Here is a 21,348-nt window from a genome sequence, read left to right as displayed (position 1 = left end):
GAAATTATCAAACAACATCATTAATATTATATGCAAGTACAATTTTGCTGAAGATCATTCAAAACCAGTTGCAGCAGTACATTGACAGGGAACTGCCAAAAATTCAAGCCAGATTCTGAAGAGAACATGGAACAAGAGATATCATTGCTGATGTCAGCTGGATCCTGACTGAAAGCAGAGAATACCAGAAAGATATTTACCTGTGTTTTATTGAGTATGCAAAGGCATTCGACTGATTGAGAAGAATGGGAATTCCAGAACACTTAATTGTGCTCATGAGGAACCTGTACATAGATCAAGATACAGTTGTTTGAACAGAACAAAAGAATACTTTGTGGTTTAAAGTCAGGAAATGTGTACGTCAGGGTTGTATCCTTTCACCATACTTATTCAATCTGTATGCTGAGCAAATAATGCAAGAAGCCGGACAATATGGAGAACTCGGCATTAGAATTGGAGAAAGAGTCATTAACAACCTGGGATATGCAGATGACACAACTTTACTTATTGAAAATGAAGAGGACTTGAAGTACTTACTGATGAAGATCAAAGACTACAGCCTTCAGTATGGATTACACCTCAATAAAAAAAAAAAAAAAAAAAGATCCTCACAAGTAGACCAATAAGCAACATTATGGTAGAGAAAAGATTGAAGTTGTCAAGGATTTCATTTTACTTGGATCCACAATCAACACTCATGGAAGCAACAGTCAAGAAATCAAACGACACATTGCATTGGGCAAATCTGCTGCAGAAGATCTCTTTACCTGAGACCGGCTACCACCAACGACTGCCCTGACAGGGAACACAACAGAGAATCCATGACAAAGCAGGAGAAAAGTAGGATGCAGAACTCAAATTCTGGTAAAAAGATCAGACTTAATGGTCTGACTGAGACTGGAGGGACCCCAGAGGACATGGCCTCTGGACTCTCTGTTAGCCCAAAACTAAAACCATTCCTGAAGCCAACTCTTCAGACAAAGATTAGACAGGGCTATTATAAGACATAACATGATACTGGTGAGGAGTGTGCTTCTTAGCTCAAGTAGACACATGAAACTATGTGGGCAGCTCCTGTCCCGAGGCAAGGTGAGAAGGCAGAGGGGGATGGGAACTGGTTGAATGGACACAGGAAGTACAGGGTGGCGAGGAGGAGTGTGCTGTCACATTATAGGGAGAGCAACTAGGGTCACATAACAATGTGTGTATAAGTTTTTGTATGAGAAACTGACTTGAATTGTAAACTTAAAGCGCAATAAAAAAAAAAAGGAAAAAAAAGATCTCTTTAAAGTGTTCAAAAGCAGCCCTCATTCATTGCTGATAGGAATGTAAAATGGTGCAGTTGCCATCAAAGACAACTTGGTGGTTCCTATAAAACTATACAGAATTACCTTAAAACCCAGCGATGCCACTCCCAGGTATATAACCATTGGAATTGAAAGCTCTGCTGACACCTGTCTAGCACGGGTAACCCTGCTAGTAATTTTTTTTTTTTTTTAATTATTGTACTTTAGATGAAGGTTTACAGAACAAACAAGCTTCTCATTAAACAATTAGTACACATATTGTTTTGTGACATTGGTTACCAACCCCAGGACATGTCAGCACTCTCCCTTCTTGACCTTGGGTTCCGAATCACCAGCTTTCATATCCCCTTCAGTCTTCTAGTCCTTTTCCCTGGGCTGGTGTGCCCCTTTAGTTTCATTTTGTTTCATGGGCCTGTCTAATCCTTGGATGAAGGGTGAACCTCAGGAGCGACTTCATTTCTGAGCTATAAGGGTGTCCAGGGGCCAAACTCTCGGGGTTCCTGCAGTCACTGTCAGGCCAGTAAGTCTGGTCTTTTTTTGTGAGTTAGAATTTTGTTCTACATTTTTCTTCATCTCTGTCTAGGACCCTCTCTTATGATCCCTGTCAGAGCAGCTGGTGGTGGTAGCTGGGTACCACCTAGTTGTGCTGGACTCAGACTGGTGGATGCTGTGGTAGTTGTGGTCCATTAGTCCTTTGGACTAATCTTTTCCTTGTGTCTTAGCCATCTAGTGCCACTATAACAGAAAATACCACAAGTGGATGGATGGCTTTAACAAAGAGAAGTTTATCCTCTCACAGTCCAGTAGGCTAGAAGTCCGAATTCAGTACACTGGCTCCAGGGGAAGGCTTTCTCTCTCTATCTGCTCTGGAGAAAGATCCTTGCCATTAGCCTTCCCTTGGTTTGGGAGCATCTCAGTGCAGGAACCTCATGTCCAAAGGATGCGCTTTGCTTCCAGCACTGCTTTCTTGGTATGAGGTCCCCATGTCTCTCTCCTTGCGTCTCTCTTTCATATTTCAAAAGAGATTGGCTTAAGACACTATCTAAGCTTGTAGATATCATCAATATAACTGCCGCTAATCCATCTCATTACATGATAGTGATAGGTTTTACAACACATAGGGAAATCACATCAGATAACAAAATGGTAGACAATCATATAATACTGGGAATCATGATCTAGCCTAGTTGACAGATTTTTGGGGGGACACAATTCAATCCATGACACCTTGTATCTTTGCTTTTCTTCATTCTCCCTTGCTCCCGATGGGGTGAGACTAGTGGAGTATCTTCACTGGCCGCTCATAAGCTTTTAAGACTCCAGACGCTGCTCACCAAGGTAGAATGTAGAATATTTTCTTTATAAACTCTGTTATGCCAGATGAGCTCAATGTTCCTTGAGATCCTGGCCCCCACAGCCCTCAGCACAGCAATTCAGTCCCTCAGAGAGTTTCGGTGTGTCTATGGAGCTTCCATGACCTTGCCTTGGACAAGTTGTGCTGGCTTCCCCAATATTGTGTACTGTCTTACCCTTCACCAAAGTTTCCACTTATCTATTGTCTATTTAGTGTTTTTTAAAATATGGAACACTTCACGAATTTGCATGTCATTTCTGCTCACAGACCATGCTAATCTTCTCACCTGTATCATTCTAATTTTAGTATATGTACTACCAAAGCAAATACAACCCTGCTAGTATTTGAAATACTGGTAGCATAGCTTCCAGCATCATAACAACAACACACAGGACACCACAGCACAACAAACTGACAGATGGGTGATGGGTTTAAGGTTACTCAGCTGGTAAGGGGAGTATTGTCATTTGTTATGTTGATTAGCTTGTTAACTATTCTCTCAGCTCTTTTACTGTAACCCTGAGAAGAGTTTCTCCTTTCATTGGGAGGGTTAAGGGAAATCATAAGAGTCTTAGCATCTTTGTTTCCTAGAGTTGAAAAGGACCTAGAGGCCATATAGTTCAACTCCCACTTGCATGAGTCTCAATCCTGGATTAGGGTTCACAGATAAAGTAAAGTATGCCCAGTTAAATTTGAATTTCAGATAAACAACGAATAAAGTGTTGCAAAGCAAAGACGTCACTTTGAAGATCAACGTGCCCCTGACCCTAGCCACTGTATTTTCAATTGCCTCATATGCATGCAAAAACTAGGCAGTGAATAAGGAAGACTGAAGAAGAATTGATGCCTTTGAATTATGGTGTTGAAGAATATTGAATATGCCGTGGACTGCCAGAAGAATGAAAAAGTCTGTCTTGGAAGAAGTACAGCCAGAGTGTCCCTTGGAAGCAAGGATTGCAAGGCTTTGTCTTACTTACTTTGGATAAGGACAAGACTGTCTCACTTACTTTGGAGAAGGACATCATGCTTGGTAGAGTAGAGGGTCAGTGAAAAAGAGAAAGGCCCTTAACAAGATGGACTGACACAGTGGCTGCAACAATGGGCTCAGACATAGCAATAATTGTGAGGGTGGCGCAGGACCAGGCAGTGTTTGGTTCTGGTGTACATAGGGTCACTATGAGTTAGAACTAACTCAACAGCACCTAACAACAACAACAATAAAGTTTTAGTATAAGTATGATCTATGTAATTGTCATGAATACCAAGTCCCTTGTAGCCCTGGGACTCCCTCTGCAGAATGATGAGGAGGGTTCAATTGGTCATGTGATCAGAGGGGAGTATTCATATTCCAGGGAATTAAGGGGAAGGGATCTTCTGACTGGGCTCTCCCATCTCACTCAGAGTAGTCAATCCCTTCCCTGGGAGAATTTGAGTCTTTCAGGGAGAACCTAGCTGGTGCGAGGCTTAGACAGTTCCTGGAACATTCAAAAAGATCCCTGGGTGGCAGAAACAGACACAGATAATGACAATGAGGTCAGTCAGTGAACAAATGTTTTTTGAACACCAGATATTCTATCCTCAAGGAATACAAGGAGGTAAAGTGCACAGGAATATCAAGGAAAGGAAGAGAATTTCCACTTGTGCGATGGAAGAAAGCGTGAAAAAGAACACGGCAAGCAGTTTGGCGTTGCTGCAGCAACACCAAAGGTAGGGAATGGAGGAGAATGAGGCACAAGGACTTTTAATGACAGACTAAGGCACTGAGCTTGTATTCCAAGGTTAAATGGACACCACTGAGGCAGAGAGTGGTATGCTCAGATTTGCTTTTTACAACATCATTCAGCTTGCAATGTGGAAAGTTGATTAGAGGAGGGAGCTGGGGCCATGAAGATGAGCCAGAAGGGTGCTGAAGCTCAAGCTAGGATAATAGCAAGAAGGAGAGTTAAGAGATTTGAAAGATGTTTAGTGTGGCTCAAGGATTGTTACTTGTCCCTACCTACACCTAACATCTGTTCTCCCCTTCTTTTTTGTCAATGGAACTCCCAGTGTTTACCTGGGCACATGGCTACACATAATAGAAACTTTATCTGTGATCCTCATGGCTAGGTGTTGCCATGTGACTAAGTTTTTCTGATTTGTAAGATGTCATATTGTGCCATCAAAGGAGTATGTTTGAGGCTGTCCGCCATCTTGGATCACACAGATGGTGGCAACATCCTAGGAATGGCAGAACTACAAGCTGGGCACCTGACAAATTCATGGAGCAAAGTCTGACTTACTTTGGAATAGAAATAAACTTCTACTTTATTAGAGCTTGTGTTTACTTTGGGTTCCTATTACAGCAGCAAAATCTCTAACCTGATAATACAAAGTGGTAGAAGCCATGGGGAGGGCTAAGATGTAGGGGCTAAAGGAAATGTGGGAAGGAGAAGAGGCTGTGTAGAATTTTTGATAAACCCAAGGCAGTGTTTCTTTCTTAAAGTGTTGCCTTTGGACCACCTGTAATATAATTACTCAGGTTGGGGCCTAGAAATCTGCACAAGTAGCTTGGAGATTCGTAGGGAATCAAACATTTTCCTCAGGTCTCTGCAATTCCTTCTGATCCCTTCCCCAGCTAAACCCTCCCCCATGCCCAGCTCTGTTGGAGCCGGGAGGTTTCAGGTCTGTCTACATTCCACAAATGTCTCCATGGTTACCCACTCTCTGGGCAGCCTCCAGAACAATCTACAGCTCCTACAGTAGTTCAATATCTGCCTCTGCCCCAGGGGTTTTCTCTGGCCTTCAGATTTGGTACAGTAAGGAAGGTTTTCATGCCCCTACTAAAGCCAGGCTCTGCCATGCTAAGTCAGGCTACTATCCTTTCCCACCTGGATGCCAGAAGTTCCTGCATGATCTAGCCCCTACCTATCTCTCTACCTCTTCTCCTCCCACTTGGCTCTAGCCACAGTGGCTCCATTCTGTCAAGCATCTTCCTTCCCGAGGGCCTTTGCCTAAACCATTCCATTGCCTTAGGACTTCCCTCACCCCTTTCCCCTGATTAACTCTTTCTAAAATTTCACCTCTCAGCTTAAGTGTCATTTCCTCAGGGAAGTTATCTGTCCGTAAACCCCAGAATACATCCTCATAGTTTCCTGTATTTCTTTCTAGTGCTTATCATAACCACAATTATATAATAATTGGTATAATTATCTGTTTGGAGCCCCGATGGTGCAGTAGTTAAGAGTTCAGCTGCTAACCAAAAGGTCAGCAGTTTGAATTCAACAGCTGCTCCTTGAAAATCCTATGGGGCAGTTCTATCTGTCCTACATGGTCACTATGAGTTGGAATCAACTCAATGGCAATGGTGGTTTTTTGTTTTTAATTATTATTTGTTTAATGTTTGACCTTCTCACTATTCTCTAAGTGCCATAATGCAGGAAACATGCCTGTTTTGTTCACTGTTATATCCCTAGAACCTAGTGCAAAACCTGACATATAAGTTTTTGTTGTTAGTTGCTGTTGACTCAATTTTCAACTCATAGTGACATAGCACACAAAAATATTTGTTGATGAATGAGTGTTCTTTCCAACCCTAACTGTATAGGAAGTCCCTTCGAGTCTTACCCTTCTCCCTTCACCTTCCAACCCAGTTCAGGGAGCAAATAAGGGATTAGAGTGGGACTTCCCTTTCTTTGAGGACTTGGGACTAGTCGATGTTGAAGAGAATCACTTGGGTGTAAAAGGAGAACTCAGCAAAAGAAAAAGAACTGATCTGTGCCCAACCTTTTTCCTGATGATCTCTGGTCTGCTAACGTACTCTAAACTATGAGCAGATAGCTAAGGAGGCAGTAATAAGATCTAAGCAAATAACTGAAGTATTGATTAATAATTGTTGCTGTGTGCCGTCAAGTCAGTTCTGACTCATAGTGACCCTATAGGACAGAGTAGAAATGTTGCTGAGTGGAAACCCCAGGCTCTGCTTGGCATGACATGTCTCAGCCAAGAAATGACAGACCAAGGTAGGAGAGTAGAAAGGTTCCTTTATTTCACTTTGCATGGAAAGCAACAGTTGGGGCTGCTGCCGCCAAGACTGCTTGAGGAGGGCAAGGGGGAAAGTTACTTTTAAGAAGTTTACAAGTAGAAAGTTCATGCAAGTTCAATGGCAACATTGTTAATCGTACTACACAGGCACAATGTGGTTTACATATAAAGTCAAGCATCATGTGTTCAGAAAATGGCAGTTAAACTCCATCCAGAGGTGGGGAAGTTACTATGTATGAGGTACTTAACGAGCTAAAAGGTTATCCTGAATGTCAACATGGTGCCTAAACCAGTTTTCACCAATTTCCTCTAGTTTTGGGGAGCAGTTAAGGAGAGGGGACCAGAATTTTAACGTTTATCTATGGGGAGGAGGGGGAGGACGGTGCCAAGCAAGCTGCTTCAGGCAGCGGAATTTTCCACAGCCTGGGGACCTCTGTCTTATTACTGCCCCATAGGATTTTTTAGGCTGAAATCTTTATGGGAGCAGATCTCCAGGCCTTTACTACCAGTGGAACAGCTGATAGGTTTGAACTGCCGATTTTGCAGTTAGCAGCTGAGTGCTTAACCATTGTGCCACCAGGGCTCCTTTGATTAATAATTAAGGCTTTGCAAATAGCTAAACTACTAAGTGCTAAGATGTAACCTATTAAATAAAATATTTGGCTTATAAGTTACATGTTAAAAGATGATTAAGATGTTAGTAAAAAAAAAAAAACCAAACCCACTGCTGTCAAGTTGATTCTGACTCATAGCGACCCTATGGGACAGAGTAGGACTGCCCCGTAGAGTTTCCAAGGAACGCCTGGCGGATTCAAACCGCCGTCCTCTTGGTTAGCAGCTGTAGCATTTAACCACTACGCCACCAGGGTTTCCAAGATGTTAGTAGATAATCAAATATTAACTACTCAATTACTAGCTGATAACCAGGGTATTAATGTATTAATTTAAAACTAAGATGTGAGTAGATATTGGTTAACCAATGACTAAGCTGACAGTAAGGATTTAAAGTGAGATTTTTCCTAGGGGTCTCTGCATTTTAGAGGGGATTTGGGGACAGCAGCAAGTTGATAAAGCCTATAGGAATATAAATGGAGAAAATACTGAAGTTGACAAGGATTGCGTTTTACTTGGATCCACAATCAATACCCATGGAAGCAGCAGTCAAGGAATCAAACGACGTATTCCACTGGGCAAATCTGCTGCAAAAGACCTCTTTAAGGTGTTGAAAAGCAAAGAAGTCACTTTGAGGGCTAAAGTGCTCGCCTCATATGCATGCAAAAGATGGACAATGAATAAAGAAGACTGAAGAAGAATTGATGCCTTTGAATTATCGTGTTGGTGAAGAATATTGAATATACTTTGAACTGCACGAACCAACAAGTCTGTCTTGGAAGAAGTACAGCCAGAGTGCTCCTTGGAAGTGGAGATGATGAGACTTTGTCTCATGTACTTTGGACATGTTATTAGCAGGGATCAGTCCCTGGAGAAGGACATCATGCTTAGTAGAGTAGAGGTCAGTGAAAAAGAGGAAGACCCTCAAAGAGATGGATTGACACAGTGGCTGCAACAATGGGCTCAAGCATAACGATTGTGAGGATGGCACAGGACCAGGAGGTTTTTCGTTCCGTTGTACGTGGGGTCACTGTGAGCTGGAACCAACTCGGCAGCACCTAACAACAACATAAGAATGCAAGTCTAATTGGGAGTGTAAAATCCTCCGATGGACTATAAGCTTTTGAGGGGAATGTATTTGCTTATTTTTGGTCTCCAGATATGGTCTAGTCAGGGACAGGCATGGAGCTGGTGCTCAAAAATGGCTTTCTACATAATTCAATTTAGCCTGTTAAGGTCAATACACTGTACTGAAGGGTAAGGGGCCAGGTGCATAGACAATGAGAAAACAGAGTGTGGTGGGTGAGTCAATGAATGAGCGGTGCATGAGAGGGAAAGTCTGGGAGGGTTTCTCAAGGGCTAAGTGGAAAGGGAAGCAGGTGTACTAGGAAAAGATGAGTTTGGTTCTGGACATGTTGAGTTTGAGGTGACTGTAAAGATGCCCAATAACCAGGTGGATGTGAGTCTGGTATACACACAAGGTGGAGATTTGTTTGTCATCAAGGTAGGGATGGTGGTCAAAACCATGAGAAAAAAATGAGGTAGCTAAGGAAGAGTACATGGAGTGTACTGCCTAGAACTCCAAGGAAGACCAACAGTGTAGGGGTGGGCAGAAGAGGAAAAGCCCTCAGCAGAGACTGAGAAGGAAGAAGCAGTCGTAGAAGTGTTGTTGCTGCTAGGTGCCATCAAAGCAGTTCCAATCTATAATGACCCTATAGGACAGAGTAGAACTGCCCCGTAGGGTTTCCTAGGCTGTACTTTTTACAGGAGTAGATCACCAGGTCTTTCTCCCATAGAGCGGCTGATGGGTTCGAACCACCAACCTTTTGTATAGCACCAAGTGTTTAACCATTGTGCCACCAGGGCTCCTTAGCCATAGAGGTAGGAATGCTAAAAGAATATGGTGGCATGAAGGTTAAGGGGAGAGAACATGTCAGGGAGAAGAGCGTAATCAGCAATGTCAGATGAGGTTGAGAGGTCAAGTAGGATAAGGTCAGAGAAAAGTCCATTAACTTTAACAATAAAGAGGTCAGGGATAGTGCAGGGAACTGAGGAGCAAATGTGGCTGGTGAGAAGGTGGAGACAGTGGGTATAGAGGGAGTGAGGTAGCTGCAGGGAAATGTGGTTCCCAGATGTCCATTGTGAAAAATTCTGTGATAGCTCAGTTTCATTGCATGTGAGCACACACACACACACATCTGCACCCCTGGAGCTTGGAGTGGGGTATGTAATGGCAGGCTGGAGGCCACCACAGGGGGGCTTGTGGTCAGCCCACAGCCAGCCTTCATTTTACCCTGGCTGGCTTACAGGGACAACCATTAAGGGAGACAGAACTGTACAACACAGTTCAACTCCTTCATTGTCCAACTGGAAAATGGAGGACAGCAGAGAGCGAGCAATTTGCTCAGTCTGTGAGTAAAGGGCACAGCCAGGATTTGGATCTGATGTCTGGACTTCTAGAAGAGTGACCTCAGAAAAAGTAGACATCAAATTCTTATTTGTCAATGAATTATCAGTCAATGAGCACTGCCTACCTCCCCAATTTTTAACTGTTTCTTTTCAATTTGTATAAGTGAAATATGTATTTTATATACAAAATCCATACATGATAGAAAAACATAATAAAGTGAATGACTCCTTTTATTCCACTGCATCCCCTCAAGGACAACCACCATCAACAGTTTGGTCTACAACCCTCTATTTTTCTTCTCTCCATCTCACATAACATTGTTACCGTGAAATTTCATTAAAAATATTATCATACTTGCTCATTCTGTTTTACAACTAGCCCTTTTTTCACTTCTGGACAACTCCATGATAGTAGTACATAGAGATTTAACTCATTCATTTTAATAGGTGTATTAATTTATCATTTGGATTTGTACCATAATTTATTACCAGACCCGTATCAATGGACATAAGGGTTGCATCCAAAATTTCACTATTATAAACAATGTACATACATATTACAGTTACATGTGCACAGTTTGGGAAGTTTCTAGAAGAGAAAATGATGGGTCAAAGGGTATGAACACTTTGTTTTAAAAGATATTGCTAAATCACCCTCCAAAAAACTAGTATCAGTTTATTGTCCCACCAACTATGTATGTGAATGACCTTCTCCCTACATCTTACCAGCAATGAGCATTCTCATTTTAAAAATATTTCCAATTTGAATGAAGTTGACAATTTTTTCATATGCTTATTATCCATCTACATTCTTCTGTGAATTCTCTACTTATATTCTTTGCCTATTTGTTATTGTAGTATACTTTTGGGCAGTGAATTCTTATTGGGTTTTTATTAATTATTGGCCTGATAGGAAAAGGCCTGGAAACATGAGTACCAAATTGCTAACAGTGTTTACCCTTCAAGGAGTGAGAATATAAGTAATGAGGGGGATATTTTCATTTTATATCATCCTGTATTATTTGGATCTTACAATGAGCCTGCATTACTTTGATATTAAAAAATAACAATACACCAAGACAACTTAATAATTTCCGTGGAAAACAACAACGAATAAATGTTTGGCCTATATTTGCATTGTCTAGAAATTCATGTTGGGTGCAAGTTTCATCAATTCATGTTGGGTGCAAGTTTTATCAATCACAGGTTATTTTTTTGTTTATATGCAAAAAACATTTATTGAATGCGTCCTGCTTAGCCGGTACTGCCTAGGCACTTTCACAGGTATTTAATTTTAACCTTCACAACAGCCCTGTGAGTTAGGAATTGGCTCCATTTTAGAGAGTTCTCAATGGCTGGGGGAAACTCTGGTGGCATAGTGGTTAAAACCTACATCTGCTAACCAAAAGGTTGGCAGTTAGAATCCACCAGGCGCTCCTTGGAGACTCCATGGGGCAGTTCTACTCTGTCCAATAGGGGCACCAGGAGTCGGAATCAACTCGACGGCAATGGTTGTTTTTTTTTTTTTTTTCCATTGGCTGGGAGATTATTGCTTGATAGACTTCTATTTACCACATGTTTTCATTGGCTAGAAGATTTTATTGGCTGGTGAAATCATTGGGCAAGAGCTCTCACTGGCCAGTCGTTCCTATTGGTTGCCCTAAGATTCAAGTAATAAAAATACTGGAATTTTTCCTCCACAAGAGTGATGGGATAGGTGGGATAAGACTACAGGAAGAGAGAGAGTCAGGGTTCTCTCCCCTTGAAGCACCATTGGAGTTTGTTTGGTCACCTATGCACAGGTGGGGCAGGGTGGGATTAAAGGGAGAAGATGGTTATAACTCTTCTCGCTTTCGCAGGATGAGCTTCCTCACAAGCGCATTGATCTGGGGCCTGATCTCCTCCACCGACACGGTTGGGTCCCAAGCCCCTGCCACCTTCCCGTCTGGGGCCACTAGGTACTTCCAGAAGTTCCAGGTGGGCTCCTTTCCAGAAGTTTCTAGAGAAAAAGAAGAAGGAGATCAAAGTGTGCTTCCCTGTGTAGTCTCACCTGGGATTTTACTATCAGTGTTCATCCTTCCCCTGAGGCAGTGGTTCTGTTAGTTAAAATCACCTGAGGAGCTTTTTACAACCCTGATGCCCAGGCCATATCCCAGACCACTTAAATCAGAATCTCTGGGGATAAGACCCAGGCATCAGTACTTTTAAAAAGCCCTCCAAGAGATTTAAACGTGCAGCCAAGATTGAGAACTACTGCTGTGTGATTCTGTATCACATCTCCTTTATTAATGACCTGCAACTACTGAGCATCCTACAGCCTTCTGTGACTGAGACTTAATGGTTCCCAAATGTTAGTTCATGGGCTGGTTGCATCAGAATCAGTAGGAGGTGGGGAGAGGGGGGCTTAAAATAAACGGATTCTTGGGCCATGCTTCAGTAGGTCTCAGGCTTACTTACGCATTTTTAAGAGCTCGCCAGGTGCTGCTAAAGCATGGCTTGGTTTGATCTATAACTAAGGGAACTGGGAAGGAGCTAACAAAAACACACAGGGAAGAAAAAGGAAACATTAGGATTGACTCGTGGAACAAATACAAGTCAGCCTCAGTAAGGGACCTTGCTAAACTGTTGTTTCTCATTTACTCTTCCAGGAGAATGGGTTGGGGGTGGGGTGCTAAGGGATGCGTGAAGGCAACCACGAGTCTGGAATGGGAGAAGGCAAAAATGGAGCCCCCAAAGGAAGGGAAAGGCTTAAGGCAGCAGTCAGAACCATAAAGCTTGGCTTATGACCCCATTTTGTGGTTCTGAGGCTTCTCGGCTGGAGAAGTCACCCATTTCTGAAACACTAAAATTTGGTATTTTAGTTCAGGAGGTAACCTCCTATAGTCTACAGACTTTGCCTCTAACTCGGGACAGGAGCTGTCGGTCAGCCATCTTGGTCAGCCTTCTTTAGGTATATGATGTCTCCTATCTGCACCTTGGTTTCTCCTAAATTAGTAAGCTAAACAATTCATACTGACTAAAACATGAGGCCCAGTATCCTTCTAGGAGCTGCTGCATGTGAAAACAGGGTCCCAGAGAAGTCAGCAAGAGTGGCTGAGGAAGAACTGCAAGGCAGCAGAGATAGAGATATTCTTAGGAAGGAGGACCTGAATACCTCAGCTCATGCCTGCCCCAATCCCCTAAAAGCCTATTGCTGAAACAGAATGCCAGCGCACCAGAGAGCGTCAGGAAGAGGTTCCAGTTGCCCCAGCCAGCCAGTGGCTTCTGCTGTTCAGAGAGTCAGGGCCTCAGGCAGCTGAGGGAAGGTGGGATGAAAGGACCAGGACTCACCGGTCAGGTACTTGAAGGCGGGGTGGGCACCAGTGCCGGTGACTGCAACCTTGCTAAACATGGGGAAAGAGACACTGTATGTTCGGCGGGCAAAGCTCTCAATCTCCTTGTTGCTATCAGGCTCCTGCTGGCCAAACTGGTTGCAGGGGAAGGCAAGCACGTTGAAGTGGTGAGGACCCAGGTCCCGCTGTAGCTGCTGCAGAGCTCGGTAGTGCTGGTCTGTGAAGCCGCACTCGCTGGCCACGTTCACCACCAGGGACACCTGGGTGGCAAAAAAAAACAACAAAAACTCAGACAAATACACAACCCTGTGAAAAGGCATGCACTTGTACACACCCTCACATGCCCTCATGTGACTCCCCCAATTATACTGCTCTCCCACACATACAAGAACACAAATGTACACATATGTAAATATACTATGTACTAAACATATGCACACATAAAATCAAACATGCAGTGACTTATCGACATACATGCACACTCATACTATGAACATATGTGAACATAAGCACAAAATACACATAAGCAGGTATGCAAACGCTCCATGGTACAAAGATACATAATCACACATCATGCATGCTCACAAACACACACAACACATTCACAGAGAGAGGCACACACACTGGTGAGCACACATCCAGAGGTAATGTGAAGAGGTGAAAGGCAGACCTGGATTTAATTTCTGGCTCAGCCAACTAGCATGTCTTACTTAACTACTGCTGCTGTAATACCACAAGTGGGTGGCTTCAACACACAGAAATTTATTCTTTCACAGTTTAGGAGGCTAGAAGTCAGAATTCAAGGTGCCAGCACTAGGGGAAGCCTTTCTCTCTGTTGGCTCTGGGGAAAGGTGCTTGTTCTTTGGTTCCTTGATGCTCTTCACATGGTGTGTTATTCTCTCACGTCTGCTTTCTTGCTTGCTCCTTTAATCTCTTTTGTATCTCAAAAGAGATGGATTTAAGACACACCCTACACTAATACTGCCTCATTACCACAACAACAAAAAAAAAGAATACCCACTCCCAAATGGGATTATAATCACAGGTATGCCCAAGCCCACTGCTCTCAAGTCGATTCCCACTCATAGCGACCCTATAGGACAGAGTCGAACTGCCCCATAGAGTTTCCAAGGAGCGCCTGGTGGATTCGAACTGCCGACCTCTCGGTTATCAGCCATAGCACTTAACCACTATACCACTAGGGTTTCGCAACCACAGGCACAGGGGTTAGAATTTACAATATATATTTTGGAGGGCACAGTTCAATCCCTAGCAGCCAGCTGGCACTCATCACTCTATACTGCCGTTGTTGGTATACAGGAGCCCACTGAGGGCAGATGTCGTGTCTACTTCATCTCTGGGTCTGGCATATGGGAAAGTCTCAGTAAGTTCTACTGGATGACTAGGCAAGCGTACACACATACATGAACACCTGCCTGGGCACACAGACAGACATGGCCTTCTTGATAAAAGGACCCCCAGAACCCCAGGGCAATCCCTTTTTACTCCTCCCTCTGGTAAACAAATACCACTTTGTAATAAGACTTTCCTCGATCACTAGATGTTACGGATTGAATTGTGTCCCCCAAAAATATCTGTTGTAAATCCTAACCCTCTAGGCCTGTGGTTAAAATCCCATTTCGGAATGGAATTTGTTTGCTGTGCTGATGAGACAGGATTAGTGTAGGTAGTGTTTTAAATCAGTTTCTTTTGAGACATAAAAGAGATTAAACAAGCAAGTGAAAACAGCGGAGATGGGGGAAGAGAGATGCCAAGCCACAAGCAAACTGCCTGGGAGCAGAAGTTCAGAGACAAGGACCTTCCTCCACAGCCAACGGAGAGAGAAAGCCTTTTCCGAGAATGGGTGCTCTGAATTCGGACTTCTAGCCTCCTAAACTGTAAGAAAATATATTTGTTTGTTAAAGCAATCCACTTGTGGCATTTCTGTTATAGCAGCACTAAATAACTAAGATATTAGACTTATCTCTAAATTTATTAAAGCCTTTAGGTGATAAATATAAAGCTGGCTGATGGAACTTGATTATACTGCAATTAAAACTTTGGCACCAATGCTATCTGTGCCATTTAGCTATATATTATTAAAGGATTTTAAATCCTACCCTGCACCTGGGCAATCCAGCCCCATCTCCCTGACCACTTTTTTTTTTTTTTATTAACTTTTATTGAGCTTCAAGTGAACGTTTACCAATCAAGTCAGACTGTCACATATAAGTTTACATACATCTTACTCCGTACTCCCACTTGCTCTCCCCCTGATGAGTCAGCCCTTCCAGTCTCTCCTTTCGTGACAATTTTGCCAGCTTCCAACTCTCTCTATCCTCCCATCCCCCCTCCAGACAGGAGATGCCAACAGTCTCAAGTGTCCACCTGATATAATTAGCTCACTCTTCATCAGCATCTCTCTCCTACCCACTGTCCAGTCCCTTTCATGTCTGATGAGTTGTCTTCGGGGATGGTTCCTGTCCTGTGCCAACAGAAGGTTTGGGGACCATGACCGCCGGGATTCCTCTAGTCTCAGTCAGACCTTTAAGTCTGGTCTTTTTATGAGAATTTGGGGTCTGCATCCCACTGATCTCCTGCTCCCTCAGGGGTTCTCTGTTGTGCTCCCTGTCAGGGCAGTCATCGATTGTGCCCGGGCACCAACTAGTTCTTCTGGTCTCAGGATGATGTAGGTCTCTGGTTCACGTGGCCCTTTCTGTCTCTTGGGCTCTTAGTTGTCGTGTGACCTTGGTGTTCTTCATTCTCCTTTGCTCCAGGTGGGTTGAGGCCAATCGATGCATCTTAGATGGCCGCTTGTTAGCATTTAAGACCCCAGACGCCACATTTCAAAGTGGGATGCAGAGTGTTTTCAAAATAGAATTATTTTGCCAGTTGACTTAGAAGTCCCCTTAAACCATGGTCCCCAAACCCCCGCCCTTGCTCCGCTGACCTTTGAAGCATTCATTTTATCCTGGAAACTTCTTTGCTTTTGGTCCAGTCCAATTGAGCTGACCTTCCACGTATTGAGTGTTGTCCTTCCCTTCAGCTAAAGCAGTTCTTACCTACTAATTAATCAGTAAAAAAACCCTCTCCCACCCTCCCTCCCTCCCCCCCCCCGTAACCACAAAAGTATGTGTTCTTCTCAGTTTATACTATTTCTCAAGATCTTATAATAGTTCCCTGACCACTTTTTAAGATGGGTCAAGGCTATACCAACTGGCCCCATAAAGGGGCAGCCTGGGGCACTGGACAGGCACAGGCACAAACTGCTCAGGTTAGACAGGGTTTCTCAATTTGGGCACTATCAACATTTTGGGCTGGATAATTCTTTGTTGTGGAGGCCTGTCCTGTGGATTGTAGGATGTTTAACAGCCTCCCTGGCCTCTACCCACTAGATGCCCAGTGCTGACAATCAAAAATGTCTCCAGACCTTGCCTAAAGTCCCCTGGGGGGTGAAATCATCCCCAGTTGAGAATTCCTGCCTAGATAAGAACCACTGCGCTGTAACTCCCTCACCCTGCCTCTAATAGATGAAAAGCCTGTTCCCTGGGGCTGCAGACTGATAAACAACCTCTCCCATTCCATGTCAACATATACCATACTTTGCCTGGGGTAGTGAGAAGAACCGGGACACTGAAACTACCTTCTTTTATTATTAGGGGTCCTTCTTCCTTCCTTGTTGGATCCCTGGGCAATGAGAGCATTAAGAATTGCTTATTTATAACCTACATCTTTTGTGCCTATGATATCTACATAGAAGCCCACTCTTTTGTAGGAGGAGGGAAATCATGCTTCTAGTTCCATCGCTAGAACCAAAAGGTTTATCCTTGAAGAGACCAAAACACAGACAGACACACCCAGATACACAGTTAATTTACATACATACATATACAAGCAGAGATATAGATTCAGATGTTTGCACAGAAGCAAGCAAATAAACCATTCACACACATCCTCTCACATATACATAACCCCACACTGTAGGCAAGTACATTTCTAAGTGGTCGCCCATTCATCCACACTCAACATGGTCTAAATGACTGTCAATTCCACATAAGGGCCTCCATGTCAATCTTGTTCATGGCTGGATCTCCAGGACTGGATCCAGTGCCAGGCATGTAGTAGGAGCCAGTAAATATTTGTAGAGGAATGAATGAGCATATTGTCCAAACCTCAGGCCTACCTTGGGACAACCCACAGCTTCCCCATTCTAACTCTGGTTTTCCTCTAACCATAGTAATTAAGGCGTATACTCTGGAGCTAGACTGCCTGGGTTCAAATCGCAACTCTGCATCTTGGCAGCTGTGTGACCTTGTTCTATTTTCATTTTAGCACTTATTACTACTCAGAATGGAAACACTGGTGGTGTAGTGGTTAAGTGCTACAGCTGCTAACCCAAGGGTCGGCAGTTCAAAATCCACCAGGTGCTCCTTGGAAACTCTACAGGGCAGTTCTACTCTGTCCTGTAGGTTCGCTATAGGGTCGCTATGAGTTGGAATCGACTCGACAGCACTGGGTTTAGTTTTGGTTTTGGGTTTACTACTCAGAATTACCTCGTTCATCTCTCCATTCCTTATTTATTGTCTCTGTTCTCCCTATTCCCAACCCATGTAAGATTGATTAAAGCAGAAACTTGTCTGTTTTGTTCACCCGTGTATCCCCAGAGCCTGGCTCAGTATTTTATATACAGTAGGTGCTCAACAGTGAATTAATAATGAATTAATGAGTAGCAGAGCTCTCAGGTGAGCTGCACTAGATAGAGGGCAGGCGAGGTCTGAACGGGAATAGACCCTGCCCTTCTTGGCTCTTTGCCCTGAGTCCTGGATGAGGTTCCTGCTGGGGCCCACCAAACACAGGGTTTCCCTACTGTCACCTAATTTGAAATTCACAGCCTGGGGAAGGTCAAGACAGGGATTCCTGCCCTAGGATCTCTGACTCCCAGCATAACTGAGAATTTCAAGACTTAGTCCTTTCTTCACTAAAGATGTCCCTGCTTCCTGAAGTAGAATACTGGTAACCAATTTTTGCGTGGTCCACCCAAATCTGGATGTTGGGCGCATCTATCCATTTAGAGACCACTCCCCACCTTTCCCACACCACAGCCCATCCTGAAAATTGGACTTGGCGGACTCTGCATTTCACAGTGTAACATGTAGCCCTTTGAATGTATTGTTCAGGCTCCTCATGGTCCCTCCCCAACCCCTCCAGCCTCATCTTTCACCACTCTCTGGCTCAACCTTTATACTCCTCCAAGCCCTTTACCCTCCTTCCAGCACAACAGCCTGAAGTCCTCCCCACCCCTCCCCCATTCTTCCTGCTCTCTGCCTCTGAGCCCTGCCATGGACAGTTCTCTTTACTTGGAATGATCTTAGTTTTGCTAAAATCCACTCTTGCTTCAAAGACTCAACCCATCCACACTGGCTCTCTGAAGTCCTCTCCGGGCTAAGATTTCCGCTCTGTAAGGAGGCAGCAGCGGGCCTGGATGATCCCCGCCTGAACTGCCATCTTAGGAGTTTGCCTAGAGTGGACCACGGATGGACACATGGCTCGCCCCCGGGCTCTGTTGCTTTCTAGCGCTATGTGACATTGTGCATGTATTCGCTTCTCTGGCCTGCAGTGTCCTCTCTAAAGGATGATATGTGTAAAGTCTCCGTGCATCTATAATGGTAACTCCCATTGAACATTCAGTGCCACCGTGTTCCCACTGGATTCAAATCGGCAGCCCCCTTGTTCCAGGCTCCGAAAACGGGGTAGGATAGGTGAAAGCCGTAGGATGCTGGGGTTACTTTTTACACCCGCGCGTGGCAAAGGCTAGGCCCAGGCATCCAGCCTACTGGCCAGATCCGGACCCCGCAGCCCAGAGCCGCCGGGAGATAAGTCGGCGCCAGCCGGGCCGTGCCACGTAGTCACAGGACAGCCGGGCGCAGGGTCTGGGGGCGCGGCGTCCTGCGGGAACGCCTGGGTGGGGGTGGAGAGCCGGGACAAGGTTGCCAGGCGGTCCGGCCCTTGAGAGCCGAGGTGGGGGGGAGGAGTCCCGGGCCGCGGGGCGCCCCCATCAGGCCCGGCCAGGACCGTGCCAAGGGCCGGCGGGCGGACACTCACCGAGCCGCGGTACTTCTCCAGCGACACCAGCTTGCCCCGGATGTTGACGGCCTTGAAGTCGTAGAAGTCCTGCTCCCGCTGCGCCGAGGCCGCGGCCGCCGCCGACAGGAGCAGCCACGCCGCCGCCACTGCAGCCACCATGACTCGCTTCGGAGGTGGCAGTGCTGCGAGGGCGAAGACGAGGCGGGGGGGACCCGGCGTCGGGGGGCGGGAGGGGGCGGCCCCGGCGCAGCGCGGCCCTCCAGGCGGGGCGCGCCCACTTCTCGGAACTCGGCGGGTGGTGAAGCGCCAGGCTCTGGGCCTCAGTTTCCCCATCTGTGAACAGTGGGAGCGTTGGACTCCGTCCCCCTTCCTAGATCCCAGATCTTTGGTTCCAGTATTTTGACCACAGAGGCCAGAATTGGTTCAGTGAGGCTCCCTCTTATTCCAGGAAGCAGCAACTTGGCAGGGAAAGGGCGGCAAAAATCGGGTCTGAGACCTCAGCTTCTAATTAGTTCATGGCGTAGTAAATACCATAAAACTGGATACTGGGCACCTAAACTCTGTTGGAGGGCCAAGATGGGACACCCAGAGGAAGAGAGGTTTGAGCTGAGTTCTGAAGAATGAATAGATTTCACAACATGAATGTGTTAAATCTTTCTTGTAGAAACTATTGAATTGGCAAATGTTTTATTATGTATATCTTCACCACACACACAAAAGAATAGGTGTTAGCCAGGTTGAAGCAGGGAAGTACTAAGTGCAAAGGTTCTGAGGGGAAGAGAAGCATGGAATATCGTGACATAAAGAAGGCTAGTTAGGCTGGAGGAAACCCTGGTGGCGTAGTGGTTAAGTGCTACGGCTGCTAACCAGAGGGTCAGCAATTCGAATCCGCCAGGCGCTCCTTGGAAACTCTGTGGGGCAGTTCTACCCTGTCCTATAGGGTCGCTATGAGTCGGAATCGACTCGACGGCACTGGGTTACTGGGTTAGTTAGGCTGGAAGGAGCCCTGGTGGTGCCATGGTTAAAAGCTCAGGCTACTAACCAAAAGGTCGGTAGTTCAAATCCACTAAGCTGCTCCTTGGAAACCCTGTGGGGCAGTTCTATTCTGCTCTATAGGGTTGCTATGAGTTTGAATCACAACCGCAACAGGTTTGGTTTTTCAGTTACGCTGTAAAGAGCCCTGGCGGCAATGGTTAAGAGCTCGACTGCTAACCGAAAGGTGGGTAGTTCGAACTCACCAGTCACTCCATGGGAGAAAAGACCTGGCGATCTGCTCTGGTAAAGAGAACAGCCTAGAAACCTTATAGGGGCAGCTCTTTGTCCTATAGGGTCACTATGAGTCGGAACTGACTCGATGGCACACAACAGGCTGGAGAAAAGAGAGCAAAGGAGAAGCATAATAAGAGGTGAAGGTAGACAGGCAGGCAGGGGTGATGTCAGGTAGAGCCTGGTAGGCAATGGTTAAGATTGTGGTCTTTAAACCAAGAAATGAAGGGGTTTTTCTTGGGGGGGGGGGGATGGGCAGGGCAGAGTGAGTTCAATGTATTTTGTAGAAAGATCCCTCTGGCCGTTAGGTAGGAGTGGATGAGAAGGGGGAACAGCAGGAGGAGGGGACAAGGGGGATAATGGGGGAGGCCAGTCAGGGGTTACCGTTGTGGTCCAGATGCAGGGATAGAGGAAGCTCAGGGGCTTTGAGACCCAGAGGCAGTTAGTTAACCTAGCCTGAGCAGTCAGGGAAGGCCTCTTGGAGGTGGTGACACCAGAGTTTTGTCTTGAAAGAGGAATGGGAATTTTCTAGATTGGTGTTATGGGTTGAATTGTGGCCCCCAAAATAAATGTTGTAAATCTTATTATACCTGTGGTTATAATTCCAATTGGCAATAGTTTTTCTTGTTATGTTAATGAGACAGTATTACTGTAGAGTGTGTTAATTAAGTCAATCTCTTTTGATATGTAAAAGATTAGATTAAGCAAACAAACAAACAAAAAAAAAAGCAGAGATGGGGAGTTTACAGGCCATATGATCCACAAGGAACCTAGGAATAAAAGCTGAAAAGCTACGAGGACCTTCCCTCAGAGCAGACAGAGAGAGGAGAGGAGAGAGAGAGAGCCTTCCCGTACAGCCAGCATCCTGAATTCGGACTTCTCGCCTCCTAAACTGTGAGAAAATAATTACCAGTGTGCTAAAGCCACTGACTTGTGGTATTTCTGTTATAACAGCACTAAATAA

At 45.0% G+C, this 21,348-nt stretch overlaps 1 protein-coding gene and 1 non-coding gene across 2 annotated transcripts; both read right to left on the bottom strand.

Moving 5' to 3' along the window:
• Window positions 1-2,881: 2,881 nt before the first annotated feature.
• On the bottom strand, window positions 2,882-2,991 carry LOC111751024 (U6 spliceosomal RNA). The gene has a single exon (XR_002786089.1). It is a non-coding gene; the product is annotated as a U6 spliceosomal RNA (small nuclear RNA).
• Window positions 2,992-9,915: 6,924 nt separating this feature from the next.
• On the bottom strand, window positions 9,916-19,288 carry GPX7 (glutathione peroxidase 7). The gene is made up of 3 exons (XM_064281978.1): window positions 19,137-19,288; window positions 13,033-13,294; window positions 9,916-11,701 (listed from the first exon to the last, which is right to left on the bottom strand). The coding sequence occupies exons 1-3, from the start codon at window positions 19,275-19,277 to the stop codon at window positions 11,538-11,540; spliced, it is 567 nt and encodes a 188-aa protein (XP_064138048.1). The 5' UTR covers window positions 19,278-19,288; the 3' UTR covers window positions 9,916-11,537.
• Window positions 19,289-21,348: the final 2,060 nt, after the last annotated feature.

The sequence above is a fragment of the Loxodonta africana genome, chromosome 3 (assembly GCF_030014295.1).
Source record: "Loxodonta africana isolate mLoxAfr1 chromosome 3, mLoxAfr1.hap2, whole genome shotgun sequence".
NCBI classification, from domain to species: domain Eukaryota; kingdom Metazoa; phylum Chordata; class Mammalia; order Proboscidea; family Elephantidae; genus Loxodonta; species Loxodonta africana.
This window is presented reverse-complemented; position numbering and strand designations above follow the sequence as displayed.

What these genes read in the sequence shown, in the direction of transcription:
- GPX7 (XM_064281978.1), bottom strand. Translation starts at nt 19,277, where the DNA reads ATGGTGGCTGCAGTGGCGGCGGCGTGGCTGCTCCTGTCGGCGGCGGCC. An exon ending in TGGAGAAGTACCGCGGCTCG is followed by an intron (nt 13,295 to 19,136) that starts GTGAGTGTCCGC and finishes TTTGCCACCCAG; the next exon opens with GTGTCCCTGGTGGTGAACGT. An exon ending in CGCCTTCAAGTACCTGACCG is followed by an intron (nt 11,702 to 13,032) that starts GTGAGTCCTGGT and finishes CTTTTTCTCTAG; the next exon opens with AAACTTCTGGAAAGGAGCCC.